At 44.9% G+C, this 17,658-nt stretch overlaps 1 protein-coding gene across 4 annotated transcripts; it reads right to left on the bottom strand.

Moving 5' to 3' along the window:
• Positions 1 to 5,736: 5,736 nt before the first annotated feature.
• LOC124006155 (caspase-2-like) lies at positions 5,737 to 16,871 on the bottom strand. Of its 4 annotated transcripts, none has more exons than XM_046315965.1 (12): positions 16,792 to 16,871; positions 15,947 to 16,103; positions 15,387 to 15,548; positions 15,103 to 15,240; positions 12,682 to 12,754; positions 12,059 to 12,150; positions 10,975 to 11,157; positions 9,481 to 9,609; positions 9,310 to 9,400; positions 9,013 to 9,201; positions 8,190 to 8,299; positions 5,737 to 8,081 (listed from the first exon to the last, which is right to left on the bottom strand). In XM_046315965.1, the coding sequence occupies exons 2-12, from the start codon at positions 16,097 to 16,099 to the stop codon at positions 7,947 to 7,949; spliced, it is 1,455 nt and encodes a 484-aa protein (XP_046171921.1). In that variant the 5' UTR covers positions 16,100 to 16,103; positions 16,792 to 16,871; the 3' UTR covers positions 5,737 to 7,946. The 4 variants fall into 4 exon arrangements, with proteins under 4 accessions (XP_046171921.1, XP_046171923.1, XP_046171924.1 ...); XM_046315967.1 differs by having other exon boundaries at positions 15,947 to 16,100; positions 16,792 to 16,847; XM_046315968.1 differs by lacking the exon at positions 16,792 to 16,871 and adding an exon at positions 16,413 to 16,633.
• Positions 16,872 to 17,658: the final 787 nt, after the last annotated feature.

The following is a 17,658-nucleotide window of genomic DNA, read 5'->3' as shown; positions in this document are numbered from 1 at the left end:
TACCATCACTCTTTCATATATCTTTATGTACATATTCTTTATCCCCTTACACTTGTGTCTATAAGGTAGTAGTTTTGGAATTGTTAGCTAGATTACTTGTTGGTTATTACTGCATTGTCGGAACTAGAAGCACAAGCATTTCGCTACACTCGCATTAACATCTGCTAACCATGTGTATGTGACAAAATACAATTATTTGATTTGATTATATCCCGAGAGAGCCATGATTCCGTGAAACAGAGTAGGTTACAGTCCCTGATGTCTCTCTGGAAGGAGATCCTCGCCCTAAACTTGTTTATTTTATTGTCCAGAGACTGAACATAAGCAAGTAATATACTCAGAAGTGGTGGATTATGTGCATGCCTCCTGAGTCGGACTTGAAATCTACTCTGAATACCTCTTCTATGCCGGTGGCGTCTTGTAGCAGCCTCTGGGATAGGTTCAATTGCCCTGGGGGTACGAACAAAGGATCCAATTCAGGAAAGTCGTATTCCTGGTCATAATGCTGGTGAGTTACCACCACTATGATATCCAAAAGTTCTTTCCGGCTGTATGTAATAACACAAAAAAACGAAATACTGCAAAGTTGCTTAGGAGCTAGAAGCATAGCTGCTATATCTGTCGGCGCCATCTTGCCACATCAGAGAAATAGAGGCTGTTCCAACTCAATATTAGGATGGTGTTCCTAATGTTTGCTATACTCAGTGTATGGATGAGTGGTGGGCCATGCAATCTCGTACATGAAGAAGCAACGAGCATTCAGATTCTCTTGTTGAATAAAGGAGAGAACGAGCGTCACTGATTTATGTCATCACACCAGCAGGTCAGACAAGCACATAACACCTGAACACAGAACACTATTGAGGTTAGAGAGATAGAGAGAGAGGGAGGAAGGAAGGAAGAGACAGATGAAGAGACAGACAACGAGACGTACAGAGGAAAAAGACAAATTAGCTGAATGTGGACTACAGGGGAAAAGGGGAGACCATGCCCCCATCCACATTTACAGGGCTGTAGTGGAGCAGGTCGAGAGCTCCAAGTTCCTTTGGCGCCCACATCACAGCCTCAAGAAAAGAGTGGTGCGGTCAGTCCAGTACATCACTGTGGCCGAGCTCCCTGCCATCCAGGACCTCTATATCAGGAAGAACTGAACCAATTCCATAGACTGTTCACTCTGCTACCGTCCGGCAAATGGTACTGGAGCATTGGCTCCTGGGCCAATAGGCTTTGAGTCAGCTTCTACCCGTGAGCCATAAGACTGCTAAATAGCCAGACTACTAAATAGTCAGTGAATAGTACCCAAACTATCTGCAATGACTATCTTGCACTGACCCTACGTACACTCACTAGGTGATATACTCTATACAAAACATACGCACACACTAACTCACACACATTACATTGACACTCCCACACATACACGCAGACCAACACAACACAAAAACACATACATACACATTGCACACACCGCTACACGGCATTTGCTGCTACTACTCTTCTTTAGTTTACACTTATCTATTCTGATGCCGTCACTTTACCCCGCCTTCATGTACATACAGTTGGGCGTTTACATACACTGAGGTTGGAGTCATTAAAACTCATTTGTCAACCACTCCACAAATGTATTGTTAACAAACTATAGATTTGGCAAGTTGGTTAGGACATCTACTTTGTGCATGACACAAGTAATTTTCCTAACAATTGTTAACAGATTATTTCACTTATAAATCACTGTATCACAATTCCAGTGGGTCAGAAGTGTACATACACTAAGTTGACTGTGCCTTTAAACAGCTTGGAAAATTTCAGAAAATTATGTCATGGTTTTAGAAGCTTCTGATAAGCTAATTGACATAATTTGAGTCAATTGGAGGTGTATCTGTAGATGTATTTCAAGGCCTACCTTCAAACTCAGTGCCTCTTTGTTTGACATCATGGGAAAATCAAAAGAAATCATTCTCTCTACTGTTATTCTGACATTTCACATTCTTGAAACAGTGGTGATCCTAACTGACCTAAGACAGGGAATTTTTACAAGGATTAAATGTCAGGAATTGTGTAAACTGAGTTTAAATGTATTTGGCTAAGGTGTATGTAAACTTCTGACTTCAACTGTATCTACCTCAAATACCTCATACCTCTGCACATTGATCTGGTATTGGTACTCCCTGGATATAGATCCATTCTTGTATTTTATTTGATTCCTTGTGTTACTATTATTCAGTTTTTTCAGTTTGGACAGACGGGTAGAGAGTGAGAGGTGGACAGACGGGTAGAGAGTGAGAGGTGGACAGACGGGTAGAGAGTGAGAGGTGGACAGACGGGTAGAGAGTGAGAGGTGGACAGACGGGTAGAGAGTGAGAGGTGGACAGATGGGTAGAGAGTGAGAGGTGTACAGACGGGCAGAGACAGAGATGGACAGACGGGTAGAGAGTGAGAGGTGGACAGACGGGCAGAGACAGAGATGGACAGACGGGTAGAGAGTGAGAGGTGGACAGACAGGTAGAGAGTGAGAGGTGGACAGACGGGTAGAGAGTGAGAGGTGGACAGACGGGCAGAGACAGAGATGGACAGACGGGTAGAGAGTGAGAGGTGGACAGACGGGCAGAGAGTGAGAGGTGGACAGACGGGTAGAGAGTGAGAGGTGGACAGACGGTAGAGAGTGAGAGGTGGACAGACGGGTAGAGAGTGAGAGGTGGACAGATGGGTAGAGAGTGAGAGGTGTACAGACGGGCAGAGACAGAGATGGACAGACGGGTAGAGAGTGAGAGGTGGACAGACAGGTAGAGAGTGAGAGGTGGACAGACGGGTAGAGAGTGAGAGGTGGACAGACAGGTAGAGAGTGAGAGGTGGACAGACGGGTAGAGAGTGAGAGGTGGACAGACGGGCAGAGAGTGAGAGGTGGACAGACGGGCAGAGAGTGAGAGGTGGACAGACGGGCAGAGAGTGAGAGGTGGACAGACGGGCAGAGAGTGAGAGGTGTACAGACGGGTAGAGAGTGAGAGGTGGACAGACGGTAGAGTGAGAGGTGGACAGACGGTAGAGAGAGAGAGGTGGACAGACGGGTAGAGAGTGAGAGGTGGACAGACAGTAGAGAGTGAGAGGTGGACAGACGGGTAGAGAGTGAGAGGTGGACAGACGGGTAGAGAGTGAGAGGTGGACAGACGGGTAGAGAGAGGTGGACAGACGGTAGAGAGTGAGAGGTGGACAGACGGGTAGAGAGTGAGAGGTGGACAGACAGTAGAGAGTGAGAGGTGGACAGACGGGTAGAGAGTGAGAGGTGGACAGACGGGTAGAGTGAGAGGTGGACAGACGGGTAGAGAGTGAGAGGTGGACAGACGGGTAGAGAGTGAGAGGTGGACAGACGGGTAGAGAGTGAGAGGTGGACAGACGGTAGAGTGAGAGGTGGACAGACGGTAGAGAGAGAGGTGGACAGACGGTAGAGAGTGAGAGGTGGACAGACGGTAGAGTGAGAGGTGGACAGACGGTAGAGAGAGAGGTGGACAGACGGTAGAGAGTGAGAGGTGGACAGACGGGTAGAGTGAGAGGTGGACAGACGGGTAGAGAGTGAGAGGTGGACAGACGGGTAGAGTGAGAGGTGGACAGACGGGTAGAGAGTGAGAGGTGGACAGACGGGTAGAGAGTGAGAGGTGGACAGACGGTAGAGTGAGAGGTGGACAGACGGGTAGAGAGTGAGAGGTGGACAGACGGTAGAGTGAGAGGTGGACAGACGGTAGAGAGTGAGAGGTGGACAGACGGTAGAGAGTGAGAGGTGGACAGACTGTAGAGAGTGAGAGGTGGACAGACGGTAGAGAGTGAGAGGTGAACAGACGGGCAGAGTGAGAGGTGGACAGACGGTAGAGAGTGAGAGGTGGACAGACGGTAGAGAGTGAGAGGTGGACAGACGGGTAGAGAGTGAGAGGTGGACAGACGGGCAGAGAGTGAGAGGTGGACAGACGGGTAGAGAGTGAGAGGTGGACAGACGGGTAGAGAGTGAGAGGTGGACAGACGGTAGAGTGAGAGGTGGACAGACGGGTAGAGAGTGAGAGGTGGACAGACGGTAGAGAGTGAGAGGTGGACAGACTGTAGAGAGTGAGAGGTGGACAGACGGTAGAGAGTGAGAGGTGGACAGACGGGTAGAGTGAGAGGTGGACAGACGGTAGAGTGAGAGGTGGACAGACGGGTAGAGAGTGAGAGGTGGACAGACGGTAGAGAGTGAGAGGTGGACAGACGGGCAGAGAGTGAGAGGTGGACAGACGGTAGAGAGTGAGAAGTGGACAGACAGTAGAGAGTGAGAGGTGGACAGACAGGTAGAGTGAGAGGTGGACAGACGGTAGAGAGTGAGAGGTGGACAGACGGGTAGAGAGTGAGAGGTGTACAGACGGGCAGACAGAGATGGACTGCGACGGACGGACACTCGGACAGATAGAGTGAGAGGTGGGCAGACTGATGGACAGACAGAGACTTACCAGGGTCTGTTGGTATCTCAGAGCCTTCCTTTGCAACGCATCTGCAGCCATTGACATGCTGACACTGACCCAAAAATAGCCCTGATGGTCACTTCAGCATTTCCACCCGCACTCTCAGCTAAACACACACATCATGAGTGTACACACTTTCTTACATATGCATTCGACCACACACAGCAGTTCAGTGCACACACACACTTGAGATTGATACTTGTTCAGTTGATCCAGAGGCGGTGTTCCCTCCACCTGTCCTGTAAGACAGTCAACAGAAAGACGTCTGTACAGAGACTCCTGGTAGTGATATGAGGCAGAGACAGACGCAGCGCTTTCCTTTATTAGAACAGCAGACACCTAATCACACACACAGCAGGGCTCACGTTAACGACACCGATACTGGCATACACACCTCTTGTCCCCGTGAGCAGGCCAGCTCGACCCATGGGCCATTAGATCTTTGTTTTTGGATGGAGTGTTCTTGTTTGGACAGTCAGGGGTGAGCGTGATGCCACCCCCCACGGGGCTGCCTCTGCAACGTGAGGGTGGCTGCACATAACTTCCCTAGGCCAGATGTAGCAGTCACCATAACGCACATTGCAATCTATCCCTTCTGATATAATGGTTTTCAGTCTGGGTTGTAGGCGTGCATCTCAAAAGTCTGAAGTGGTTCTCACTCAATCATGTTTACTGATCTGAAATCACAATTCAGCCGGATGAGACAGCATGGCACATGGCCCGCCCAAAGAGAGGGAGAGAGAGAGAATGGCACCGGCCCCACCAATCCCTTAACCCTTCTCTGCTTTGGAGACCACACACCACCATATTACAACCTAATCTCACTGCATGGTGGTGAACAGAGAAAAATGTGTCACTCCGACAGCGGGCGAGTGTGTGATGTGTCAGGGAGAATGATTATGGACAGCTGGCTGAGGCACTACCTGATACACAGAGAACATTATCACAGTGGTGGTGGTCAGTGTGTGACTCATGACGCATATCATACAGTCCTTACTACAGGGTTATGCGAGTTATACCATACCAGTACAGTGAGGAGGACTGGATGTACACTACGATATAAACAAACAGCAACAAGGAGAGATCAAAATATAATATCATGCATAATGTACATATGTACAGTGTTCTCACAACACACACACACACACACACACACACACACACACACACACACACACACACACACACACACACACACACACACACACACACACACACACACACACACACACACACCTCATAGAAAGTCAATTCATAGGAAAAAAAACAAAAAGCTGTTTATTTTCCTGAACATTTGGCAGTCTTTGTTTTAGACATAAATACAGTCATCTCCTCCCCCCATCCCAAGCAGCTCCTTAGCTTATGGCAGTGAACCCCAGCCCTCAGTACTTCACTTTCAAGGGATAACCTACTTCACCACAAAAATCCACATTTGGAACATTTACAATTACAAAAAATATGACTTTCCACCACACCAGTTGTGTAGATGCTATATTGTACACATTAAGTTAGTTCAAACCGAACTAGAGGCTTCAAACCGAATGGAAAACGTCTAACATCTGGCACTTTGATTTTGGGGTGAATTGTCCATAGAATTAGAATAGTAATTTAACAGGATCTTTATAGAACTGTCCCTTATAAAGATGATCACTACACATTGTCTCTGTGATTGGTTGGTCAACAGCTCAATTCATACTGTTCCTGTCATATCACGCCTCCCTACAACACTGTTAGAACCAAACACATTGCCGCTCATTCTGAGAAATATCAATATTGCTGCTCATACACTTGAATGGAATGCATAGTCCTATGTAAATGATTAACCAAGTATTTTAAAGACAAGACTTAAACACATATTCCACATGGCACACATTGCTATGGAATATTGCATATCAAATTGAAAAGGAAAATACTGTAGCTGCTTTAAAACCAATCCATACATCTTTAAAACATCCATGTACATCCATCTTGTGAACTGAAATCTTAATGGTCAAGGAAACATTGACAGTAGGTAACTTAGGACTCAAGTTGACCAGAGATAACAAGCAGTTACATAGAATTCTAATTTAATTCATTGGTGTAACATATAAATGTAATTCATTTAAATATATGTTGACATCTTTCATCACATCTAAGTAATAACAGTCTGGTTACCAATGTAGTTACAACATTAATTAACCTAAATGTTTTATTTAACTAGGCAAGTCAGTTAAGAACAAATTCTTATTTACAATGATGGCCTAACCTGGCCAAACCTGGATGACGCGACGCTGGGCCAATTGTGCGCCGCCCTATGGGACTCCCAATCACAACCAGATGTGACACAGCCTGGATTCGAAACAGGGACTGCCTCTTGCACTGAGATGCAGTGCCTTAGACCGTAACGTCCCCATGGAGGTAGAGATGGGAGGGGGAGGACAGTTGTTTGTGAGAGAAATGGTCATGACTCCATTCTATTCAAATGGAATGCAGTACACTTGTTGCCTCAATAACACATCAAATCATTGCTAACAAACATGAAACTCCCAATATCACATCTACTTGTCCCAGTATCCTTCAGTGGAAGACTCATATTACTAGGAGGGTATTGAAATGCAGCTCCCTCCATGCTGCATCCTCAGCCTATAACTCTACAACACCACCCGTCTGCCCATTATATGGACACAGATACATACCTTCATTTGGTTAGGGGGGATTTCCTATTCTAATGCATTTTTTTTTATTTTACCTTTATTTAACTAGGCAAGTCAGTTAAGAACACATTCTTATTTAGAATGACGGCCTAGGAACAAATGTGGGTTAACTGCCTGTTCAGGGGCAGAACGACAGATTTGTACCTTGTCAGCTCGGGGATTCGAACTTGCAACCTATCGATTACTAGTCAAACGCTCTGACCACTAGGCTACCCTGCCGCCCCGGCATGTTATGCATTTTATAATAAACATTTTTGAATACAAAAAGGAGACGAGGGCTTTAAAATTCTTACAAAAAAAAACAGGTTAAAAATTATTTGATACAAAATAAATTGATAAAAATAGATCTGCATACAAAATACATGTTTAAAAAAAGAATAAACTTGGAAACCCAAAAGTTACTGTTTAGTAAGAAATTAAAAGCGATACATTTAAATACATTCTGGTGTTGTTAGCGAGCTAAAAATATTTCCTAGAATATTTCAATCCCATTTCTAACTGGTACAAATACACATATAGCAAGCCTAGCTGATAGGTAGGTACACACACATCAGCTTCATACCAGTCATGTATACTTCATGCCCATTACCAAGCACATAGATTTACAACAACTTGTTCCATTTTCCTTTCCAAGTTTGTCTGTGAGAGAATTTGCACAGCAAATGTGAATGAATGAATCCTCTGTGAGTGTGTGTAACAGCATGTGTGTGTGTGTGTCAGTAGTGGGTGCGGTATGTGTGTGGTGCTGTAGGGGTGCAGAAATGTGTGCGTGTCAGTACTGAGGGTGGTACTTGGGGAACAGGTAGAGGTCTTTGCAGAGGGAGCTGGTGAATTCAGACATTTCCTTACAGCGATGGTGGGGGGTGCCAGGAGCATAGCCTTCTCTGTCTTTAATACGACCATTCACCTGAGGACAGAGGTTACAAAAGGTTACTAGCACTGAACTTGCTGATAACTACTTTGAGGGAAAATGTACTTACTATGACTGTGATATGTGGTGTGTGTTTGTGTTTACCTGCACCAGTATGTCTGATAGGTGTGTGTCTCTGGCTCTGAAGCGGAGTGCTGAGTTGACCTCTTGGATGAACCAGGATCCTCTCTTGGTATTCCTCATGGCTGCAGTGCCTATTAGGGCCCGACAGACACTACATGACCTAGCAGGGCCCGACAGACACTACATGACCTAGCAGGGCCCGACAGACACTACATGACCTAGCAGGGCCCGACAGACACTACATGACCTAGCAGGGCCCGACAGACACTACATGACCTAGCAGGGCCCGACAGACACTACATGACCTAGCAGGGCCCGACAGACACTACATGACCTAGCAGGGCCCGACAGACACTACATGACCTAGCAGGGCCCGACAGACACTACATGACCTAGCAGGGCCCGACAGACACTACATGACCTAGCAGGGCCCGACAGACACTACATGACCTAGTAGGGCCCGACAGACACTACATGACCTAGTAGGGCCCGACAGACACTACATGACCTAGTAGGGCCCGACAGACACTACATGACCTAGTAGGGCCCGACAGACACTACATGACCTTGTAGGGCCCGACAGACACTACATGACCTAGTAGGGCCCGACAGACACTACATGACCTAGTAGGGCCCGACAGACACTACATGACCTAGTAGGGCCCGACAGACACTACATGACCTAGCAGGGCCCAACAGACACTACATTATCTAACAGGGCCCGACAGACACTACATTACGTAGTAGGGCCCAACAAGACACAACAAAGAAATACCACCAAATACTCCAACATTCACATCATAAACAGACTCAGACAACACACATAACCTACACACACTCACACCTTTGAGGGAGGCGAAGCCGCAGATCATGTCAGAGCGCTGGGGCAGTTTGACTCTGAGCCTGCCTCTCTCCTTCGTCTGCCTGGTGTCTCCATCTCCCTCTCCCTCCCTCCCTGCATCCCTCTGTTCACAGCCAGGAGACTGGGTCCTCTCTGGCCCGTCTGACTGCTCCACCCCACAGTCCATCTCCTCTGGAGGGAGACAGAGACAAGACGGATTAGACGAAGAGAACAGGGGAGGGAGTGTTGGGGAAAGGGAAGGAGGGAGAGTGAGGGCAGAGAGATCGTGTATGAGCTCACCTCCTCTGCAGGCCTGGATGAAGAACATCTTGGGTTTATTCTGCAGTAGAGGACAGTGGGCGTTGTCAAACGCCTCAAACACCCAGTCCAACTGAGAGAGAGACAGAGATTCAATTAATATGATTATCATCAGAAAGGGTTTCACTCTAAACTGAATGAGGTCACACACACCTCCAGCAGCTGTCCGTCTGTGCCGTAGATAGCCCCCTCTACTCCATGGGACAGCAGACACACCACACAGCTGGATACGGTCTGGTGCTGCTGTCGTCTGCCAAACTGCTCAATGCACTCTCGCATGCCCTGTCATAGAGAGATCAATCAAGTATTAAACTATATTCTAATTACATAATTACATAGAACTTTTTGGTACATTTTGTCAAAAAGTGCAAGAGCCACTAGTTATACAGAGAGGAAGTGTAGAGCTGTAAATTCACCCTTTGTTCTTTGCATTAAACATGGTCATGGAAAGACCAACGCTACACACAGCTGTCTCCACTAGCTAACAACAGGACTCTAATAGCAACAGGTCTATGAAGATCAAGGCAAACAAATGCCTGAGTGCCACTGATTGAAGCCAGTGGGGGATCCACCGATACAGTCCATGTTGTTGAAGCACTGCTGTAACTTTGGCACCACTGTCTTGCTCTCTGTGTGTGTGTAGAGTTGAAGTTGGAAATGTACATACACTTAGGTTGGAGTCATTAAAACTTGTTTTTCAACCACTCCACAAATTTCTTGTTAACAAACTATAGTTTTGGCAAGTCGGATAGGACATCTACTTGTTCATGACACAAGTAATTTTTCCAACAAATGTTTCCAGACAGATTATTTCACTTAAAATTCACTGCAACACAATTCCAGTGGGTCAGAAGTTTACATACACTAAGTTGACTGTGCCTTTAAACAGCTTGGAAAATCCAAGAAAGTATGTCACGTGAAGCACGGGGGTGGCAGCATCATGTTGTGGGGGTGCTTTGCTGCAGGAGGGACTGGTGCACTTCACAAAATAGATGGCATCATGAGGTTGGAAAGTGATGTGGATATATTGAAGCAACATCTCCAGACATCAGTCAGGAAGTCAAAGCTTGGTCACAAATGGGTCTTCCAAATGGACAATGACCCCAAGCACACTTCCAAAGTTGTGGCAAAGTGGCATAAGGACAACAAAGTCAAGGCATTGGAGTGGCCATCACAAAGCCCTGACCTCAATCCTATAGAAAATGTGTGGGCAGAACTGAAAATGTGTGGGCAGAACTGAAAAGGCGTGTGCGAGCAAGGAGGCCTACAAACCTGACTCAGTTACAGCAGCTCTGTCAGGAGGAATGGGACAAAATTCACCCAACTTATTGTGGGAAGCTTGTGGAAGGCTACCTGAGACATTTGACCCAAGTTAAACAATTTAAAGGCAATGCTACCAAATACTAATTGAGTATATGTAAACTTATGATCCACTGGAAATGTGATGAAAGAAATAAAAGCTGAAATAAATAATTCTCTCTACTATTATTCTGACATTTCACTTCTTAAAATAAAGTGGCGATCCTAACTGACCTAAAACAGGGATTTTTTACTAGATTAAATGACAGGAATTATGAAAAACTGAGTTTAAATATATTTGGCTAAGGTGTATGTAAACTTCAGACTTCAACTGTATGTCTCTGTTACCGGAGCTGTGAGGTCTCTCCGGACGGTGACTATGTAGTCCAGCTCAGTGAACACCTTCCTGAGGACCTCCTCGTCCACCTCCCCTCCGTTCCTGGAGTCCAGGTCAGGAGCAGCACAGGGGTCAAAGGAGACGTTACTGATCACCAAGGCCAGGCCACGAGGACTGGACACCATATTATAGGACTGAAGGGGAGAGAGCAGGAGAAAGAGAGGAGAGGGGGAAGAGAGAAAGTGTGAGGGGAGGAAAGAAAGCGAAGAAGGGAAATGAGGAGAAAAGAGTGAGGGACAAGAGACAAAAATGCAGCATGAGAAAATGACATGTTTTACCTGAAGGAAAATAATAATGTGCTTCTGTTGCTGCTGTTCTCAGTAGTGTTTGTTGTGGTTTCTGTCCCTGTATTTAAATGATAGTTTTACAACCCAGTGGAGCTCAGTGATGAATCATCCTCAACCTGAGCAGGTTTACAGAGACTTCAACACATGGGCTGGGGGAATTCTCCCTGTGTCTCTTTCCTGTCAAACTGACTGTGTTCTAGACAAACACTGTCTTCTACGGACCAGTGGGACTCGCCTGGTACTGTCTAAACTCTGTCTATACTGCAGAGGTCTAATAGCTGTCTGTTTAGAGCGGAGACACTTCAACAGCTGTTACAGGTTGAGGTGGTTGAATAGGAAGATCTACTCTTCTGCTCCCTAGAAATACCCTGGGGAACAATGCAGCTAAACAGCATCTGGAAACACATTCTGAACACAAGAAATGCATGCATGTGTTCGTTGCAAAGGTGCACATTGCAGTGGCTGCTGCCTTGAAACTAACTTCCCTAGGGGACTGCATATAGTTGCATTGTATTATAACAGTTGTATTTGCAGTGACAAATATGAGAACCAAAAATACACAGCAGTTAACAACGTTAATTGTCTAAGGTAAGAGATACCAGACAGAGACTGTGTTGTACCTGTTGGCAGTGACATGGTACAGACAGGTGATTTACTGGTTTGTATTAACAGTGAGTGTTGTACCTGTTGGCAGTGACATGGTACAGACAGGTGATTTACTGGTTTGTATTAACAGTGAGTGTTGTACCTGTTGGCAGTGTTTTAGGTAGAAGTCTGGTGTACAGGGAAGAACAGAGCTGGTGATGGGACTGTCTGCATCCAGACACATCTCCATTGACTCTGAAACACATATTAGGATGACATTACACCCTGCATGTATTTCATTCCATAAAATACACCAGTGGAGACAATTCCAATAATGCCCATCAGAGCAGGGTTCCAGTCAAGGTCACGTTTCTGCCTTGAAAGGGAAGCTGTTAGCAACATATAATGGTGTTGTAACAACCTTTGTACTACAGCTATGTGAGCAAGTCACACGGGCGTGGTGCCTGCAGGTGGTGAGACTGGCTAGGCAGTGGCACTCCATACCAAGACTACAGCACACGGCTTCCACACTGATAAAATTATACAACTGGACTCAATTGGGACATTTTCATTTACAGTTTAATTGGGTTTATTAAAAATACATTTTTTTTTTACTGAGTTGCAAGCCAATAAACAGAATGATTACATTTGAGTTTTTCTCTTCTCCAAAACACCACACAAACAACCCCTCCCACGATCTCCTAGGAATCGTGCAAATATTGTGAATGAAAGGGTTGTAAAACTGTGATCTTGAATGCACCCACCTCAGATGACTGCTCTACTCACCTTGTGTTCTGGCTCTCTTGGCTGGAACAATCCCCTCCTGGGTGGGAAGTGGGAGGGGAGAGTCCACATATCTCTGAAGGACAAAGGAAAAGGAGAATTTAACCATCTTTTAACTTACCTTCGACGTTAATACAATCTAAACATTTATAGGTGAAACCAGTTCATTCCTGATTTTCTCTCTCGCCTGCAGTGTGAATACCAAAACATCCAGAGGAGGCTTGGGTTGGGAGTGATGGCTGACTCACCTCTATCCCAATCTACATCTCTCCGCCTCTTTCTCCCTGTTACAGCAGTCTGTAGCTTGGGTTGGAAGTGATGGCTGACTCACCTCTATCCCAATCTACATCTCTCCTCCTCTTTCTCCCTGTTACAGCAGTCTGTAGCTTGGGTTGGGAGTGATGGCTGACTCACCTCTCTCCCAATCTACATCTCTCCTCCTCTTTCTCCCTGTTACAGCAGTCTGTAGCTTGGGTTGGGAGTGATGGCTGACTCACCTCTATCCCAATCTACATCTCTCCTCCTCTTTCTCCCTGTTACAGCAGTCTGTAGCTTGGGTTGGGAGTGATGGCTGACTCACCTCTATCCCAATCTACATCTCTCCTCCTCTTTCTCCCTGTTACAGCAGTCTGTAGCTTGGGTTGGAAGTGATGGCTGACTCACCTCTCTCCCAATCTACATCTCTCCTCCTCTTTCTCCCTGTTACAGCAGTCTGTAGCTTGGGTTGGGAGTGATGGCTGACTCACCTCTATCCCAATCTACATCTCTCCTCCTCTTTCTCCCTGTTACAGCAGTCTGTAGCTTGGGTTGGAAGTGATGGCTGACTCTCACCTCTCTCCCAATCTACATCTCTCCTCCTCTTTCTCCCTGTTACAGCAGTCTGTAGCTTGGGTTGGGAGTGTTGTGGTCACTTCTTTCTCTAGTGACTATCTGGGGGGGACAGTCTGTAGTAGGGTTGAATGGCAGGAACCAAGTTTCAGAGATTTTACCGTCCAAAACTACTCCCCTTTCCCGGGATAAATAACTGCGAAAAACCGGTAAATTATAATAAATGATTTATATGAACAGCATGGTGTGAAATGGAACTGTTAAAATTATATCTAAACTATGTCTAAATGTGGTTTCTCTACGGCCGCTGCATGATGAATCAATGCTCAGGGGCGAGACAGGCAGCCCAGCTCAGTATGGAGCGCAGTTCACAATGCATACCCACTGTATTGGTATTTTATTAGGATCCCCATTAGCTGTTGCAAAAGCAGCAGCTACGCTTCCTGTATCATCTCATCATGGTAACGTTTTTTCTTGTGACAGGTAGGCCTACATTGACTGGAGCATAGCCAACGCAACAGTAATATAGAGACAGAATGCACGTCTAATTTACCCATCTCCATCTGGCATTCAGGGGTCAACTTTTTAAATTTTGTTTTGTAAATATATATATTTTTTGTAAATATATATATTTTTTTATTGCAGCTCAAGAGTTTTGAAAACAGCCTATCACTAACATCGTTGCTTTAAATCAATGAACACACTCTCTATCAACCCCATTCAATTTGCATCTAAAATAGACAATCCTGTTCTAAATTGAGATATATAGATGTTCTAGCCTACCTCTTTCAGGTAATACATTATTAACCTTATATTAAGCTAATTAATGATGGATAATGCATAATAAGCATCTAACTTATAGCCTCTGTCTCTTGCACAATGCGCAAGCGCCTGTGCTCCCTCCGCTGGCCTCTCAAAAAAACACTCCTTAGCTCTGAATCCCATGCAGGAAAAGCTAGACAATCTTTTTTGCATTTCTTACACCAATAGACTATTCGAAGAGGGATGCATTTTTTGTTGTTGTTGCTGAATGTTAAATACAGCAGCCAACCGAACTCACGGGTAGTTTGAAAGAACAGTGAATGCGTGCCAAGGCAGCAGGCTAATGCAGTTATTTATTCAGACCAACAACCATTCAATCTTCATGGTCTCTTCTGCTTTATCATGGTTTGAATGATGTGCGTAATTCCAGTTCATATAATACAGTATAATACAATAGAGTAATACAGTTCACACTCAAAAAGATTAGCCTACTGGAGCTTGTTTCATTTATTTACCCAAGATGCTTCCCTGTCGTGCGTAATGTGCAGTAGCCTATATCCTATAGATAATGGAACAATTATTTGGGCTTCGGGCTCATTAAATGTCTTTAATGTAGGCCTCGTAAAATGTATCAGACTCAGGTAGCATTAGGTTTGAATGTTTTTCATTACATATGCTTTATAATGTTTTTGAATGACACTTCCAGTTTTGGAGGGGAATACAGGGTTACTCGGGAAAAAAGTTATTTTATTCTTGGGATGGAACATTTGTAAAATGCCAGGAAAATATTCCAACTTAGTCTGTAGCTTGGTTTAGTTGTTGGGTAGAGCTCACCTTCTCTTCATCCCCCTCTTCCTCACTGTCTTTGACTGGGGTCTTTGTGAATGGGGCGTTGCGGTCTGAAGCTTGGATTGGGTATGCTGTGGATATCACCTCCTCAGCCCTGTCTTTCACCCTAGCTGTCTGGGGACACTGTGTAAGGGGCACAGTTTCAGGCTTAGGTTGGTTGTGGCGCTCACCCCTCTCTCTCTCCATGTCTACCCTCTCCCCTTTCTATCTTTGTCCTTCTGCTCATCTGTCTGGATCAATATCTTGTGTGGCACCCAGTGCCCACTCACCTGTCTCTCTCCATCCCTCTCTGGTGACTCTGTGAGCAGGGCACATAGGTGCTGCTGCTCTGTGTCTCTCAGTGCTGAGCAGAAGCTGCTGAAGGCTCTGGGACCACGCTTGGGGAGCAGGGACAGCAGACGCCAGCTCCGCTTGTGGGAGTTCGGCTCCACCTGGGGAACAACGGATATCAACACAGATTACAAAAAATAGAAAGTGAAAGACATGGTAATCTACACCAGGGTTTCTGAAACCGGGTGCATATTTTGTTTTTTGCCCTAGCACTACACATGATTCAAATGATCAACTCATCATCAAGCTTTGATTATTTCAATCAGCTGTGTAGTGCTATGGCAAAACATTTTTAAACATGCACACAAGGGGCAAGGACGAGTTTAGGAAACCCTGATCTACACTGACATTCACTATTGATTACATGATTGAAGTTAAATCAACAATAAGACATTTGGGCTATGAATGCGTGCATTATTTGGACGTTGATAGTGTCATAAGTCACCTGACCTGGTAATAGTATCGAACTACACAATTTAACATGGTGAACACAACATACCAGGATGCTTTCTGCCATGCTGTCGGTGAGAATGTCGTCTGTCTGCAGCGACTGAATGAACAGCTCGTCCACCACCATATCTTTGCAGAGAGTCACAGAGCATTTCCGAAGCCCCCTTCTGTCTCGTTCCAGCATACCGAATTCCCCCAACATTCTGCTACGAGACAAGACACAAGAAAACGCTTCATTTACTGTCATCTTACATTCTTGCAAAACCGTGCGCGGTATATAAGCCTAGCTTCTCAACAACAACGTGTTAACGTTACTCATTGGCATTGTATCGAGCTATTATAATAGCTCAACATACCTTGTTTACTAAATCGGAGTGGTAAGGATGCTGAATGTGTCTTTCTGTAAGACAACTAACATTATACTAGCTAGCTAAAGTAGCTGTCTGGATGAATACGAGAAAGTAATATCTCATATTCTTTCCAAAGTCTGGTAACACTCAGCAGCAGATACTTACAAAGGCTGTCAGGTAACGTTAGCCAGCTGTCTCCAGCTAACGCGTTAGCTAGCTAATAATGAATGTGTCAAGGAAAAGTTGACATCACTTTGACGTCCGAACAATACTAAATTGTAAGCAAATGTCAGTCAGTATCGTTGCATTTCAGAAAACAATGTACACTGAGCTTTAGATATGCAAAGAACTAACGTTAGCCAGTCAGGTTCGCTTAACACATTGTTACATCGGCATGCTAACGTTGGGATGTTTTTTTTTCGAGAATTTCAAACATTCAGAACACTTTCAATGCGTTCATCTGCTACCAAACCACATGTCCTTAAAAACAGATTTAACTAAATGTATTTGAAGTTATTTCGCACAAAATAACAACATAACGTACCCTACGAAACCAACTTCCGCGCCTCTGTAATGTGTGGAATTGGTAGTGGGAGTGGTCTAAATTCATTGTGTTGAATTACAGCCAATGCAGGTCGGAGAATTTGGGTTGACGTTTTCCTAGGCGAATACAAGTCAGCTTTCCCATGAGGAGGGCGTCGTTGGAAACATATTAATCAATTGAATTTTGAATTTGTATCTGTTGTTACAGTAAATAATCAACCAATTGATAAGAAGATCATGGAAGACTAACATAAACAGCTATCTAATATTTAGACGAGGTAGAGGATGGCATGTCATTTGTCGGAAATAAGAGAGTGAGAGATTCAGAGATTCAGGAATGAACTGGAAACAGCTCACATCTGTCCACAAGGAATTTTTGATGGTGAAAAATCCATGTTTTCCCAAATAATGTTGATTGATGTGAGAACTGATACTTAAAATGGCACTACATAATTGACCTTATTGTGCAAATGGAGCCAAATATGTTGTATTTATAGATACACTATGAACATTCTGTGCATTCGGAAAGTATTCAGACCCCTTGACTTTTTCCACATTTTGTTACATTACAGCCTTATTCTAAAATGGATTAAATATGTTTTTTCCTCATCGATCTACACACAATACCTCACAATGACAAAGCAGTAACAGGTTTTTCAAAATGTTTGCACATTCTATTTACATAAGTATTCAGACCCTTTGCTATGAGACTCGAAATTGAGCTCAGGAGTTTCGACAATTTGATTGGAGTCCACCTGTGGTAAATTCAATTGATTGGACATTATTTGGAAAGGCACACACCTGTCTATATAAAGTCCCACAGTTGACAGTGCATGTCAGAGCAAAAACCAAGCCATGAGGTCGAAAG

This window comes from Oncorhynchus gorbuscha, linkage group LG19 (assembly GCF_021184085.1).
Source record: "Oncorhynchus gorbuscha isolate QuinsamMale2020 ecotype Even-year linkage group LG19, OgorEven_v1.0, whole genome shotgun sequence".
NCBI lineage: Eukaryota > Metazoa > Chordata > Actinopteri > Salmoniformes > Salmonidae > Oncorhynchus > Oncorhynchus gorbuscha.
The sequence above is the reverse complement of the archived record's forward strand: the minus strand, read 5'-3'. Positions and strand labels throughout refer to the sequence as shown.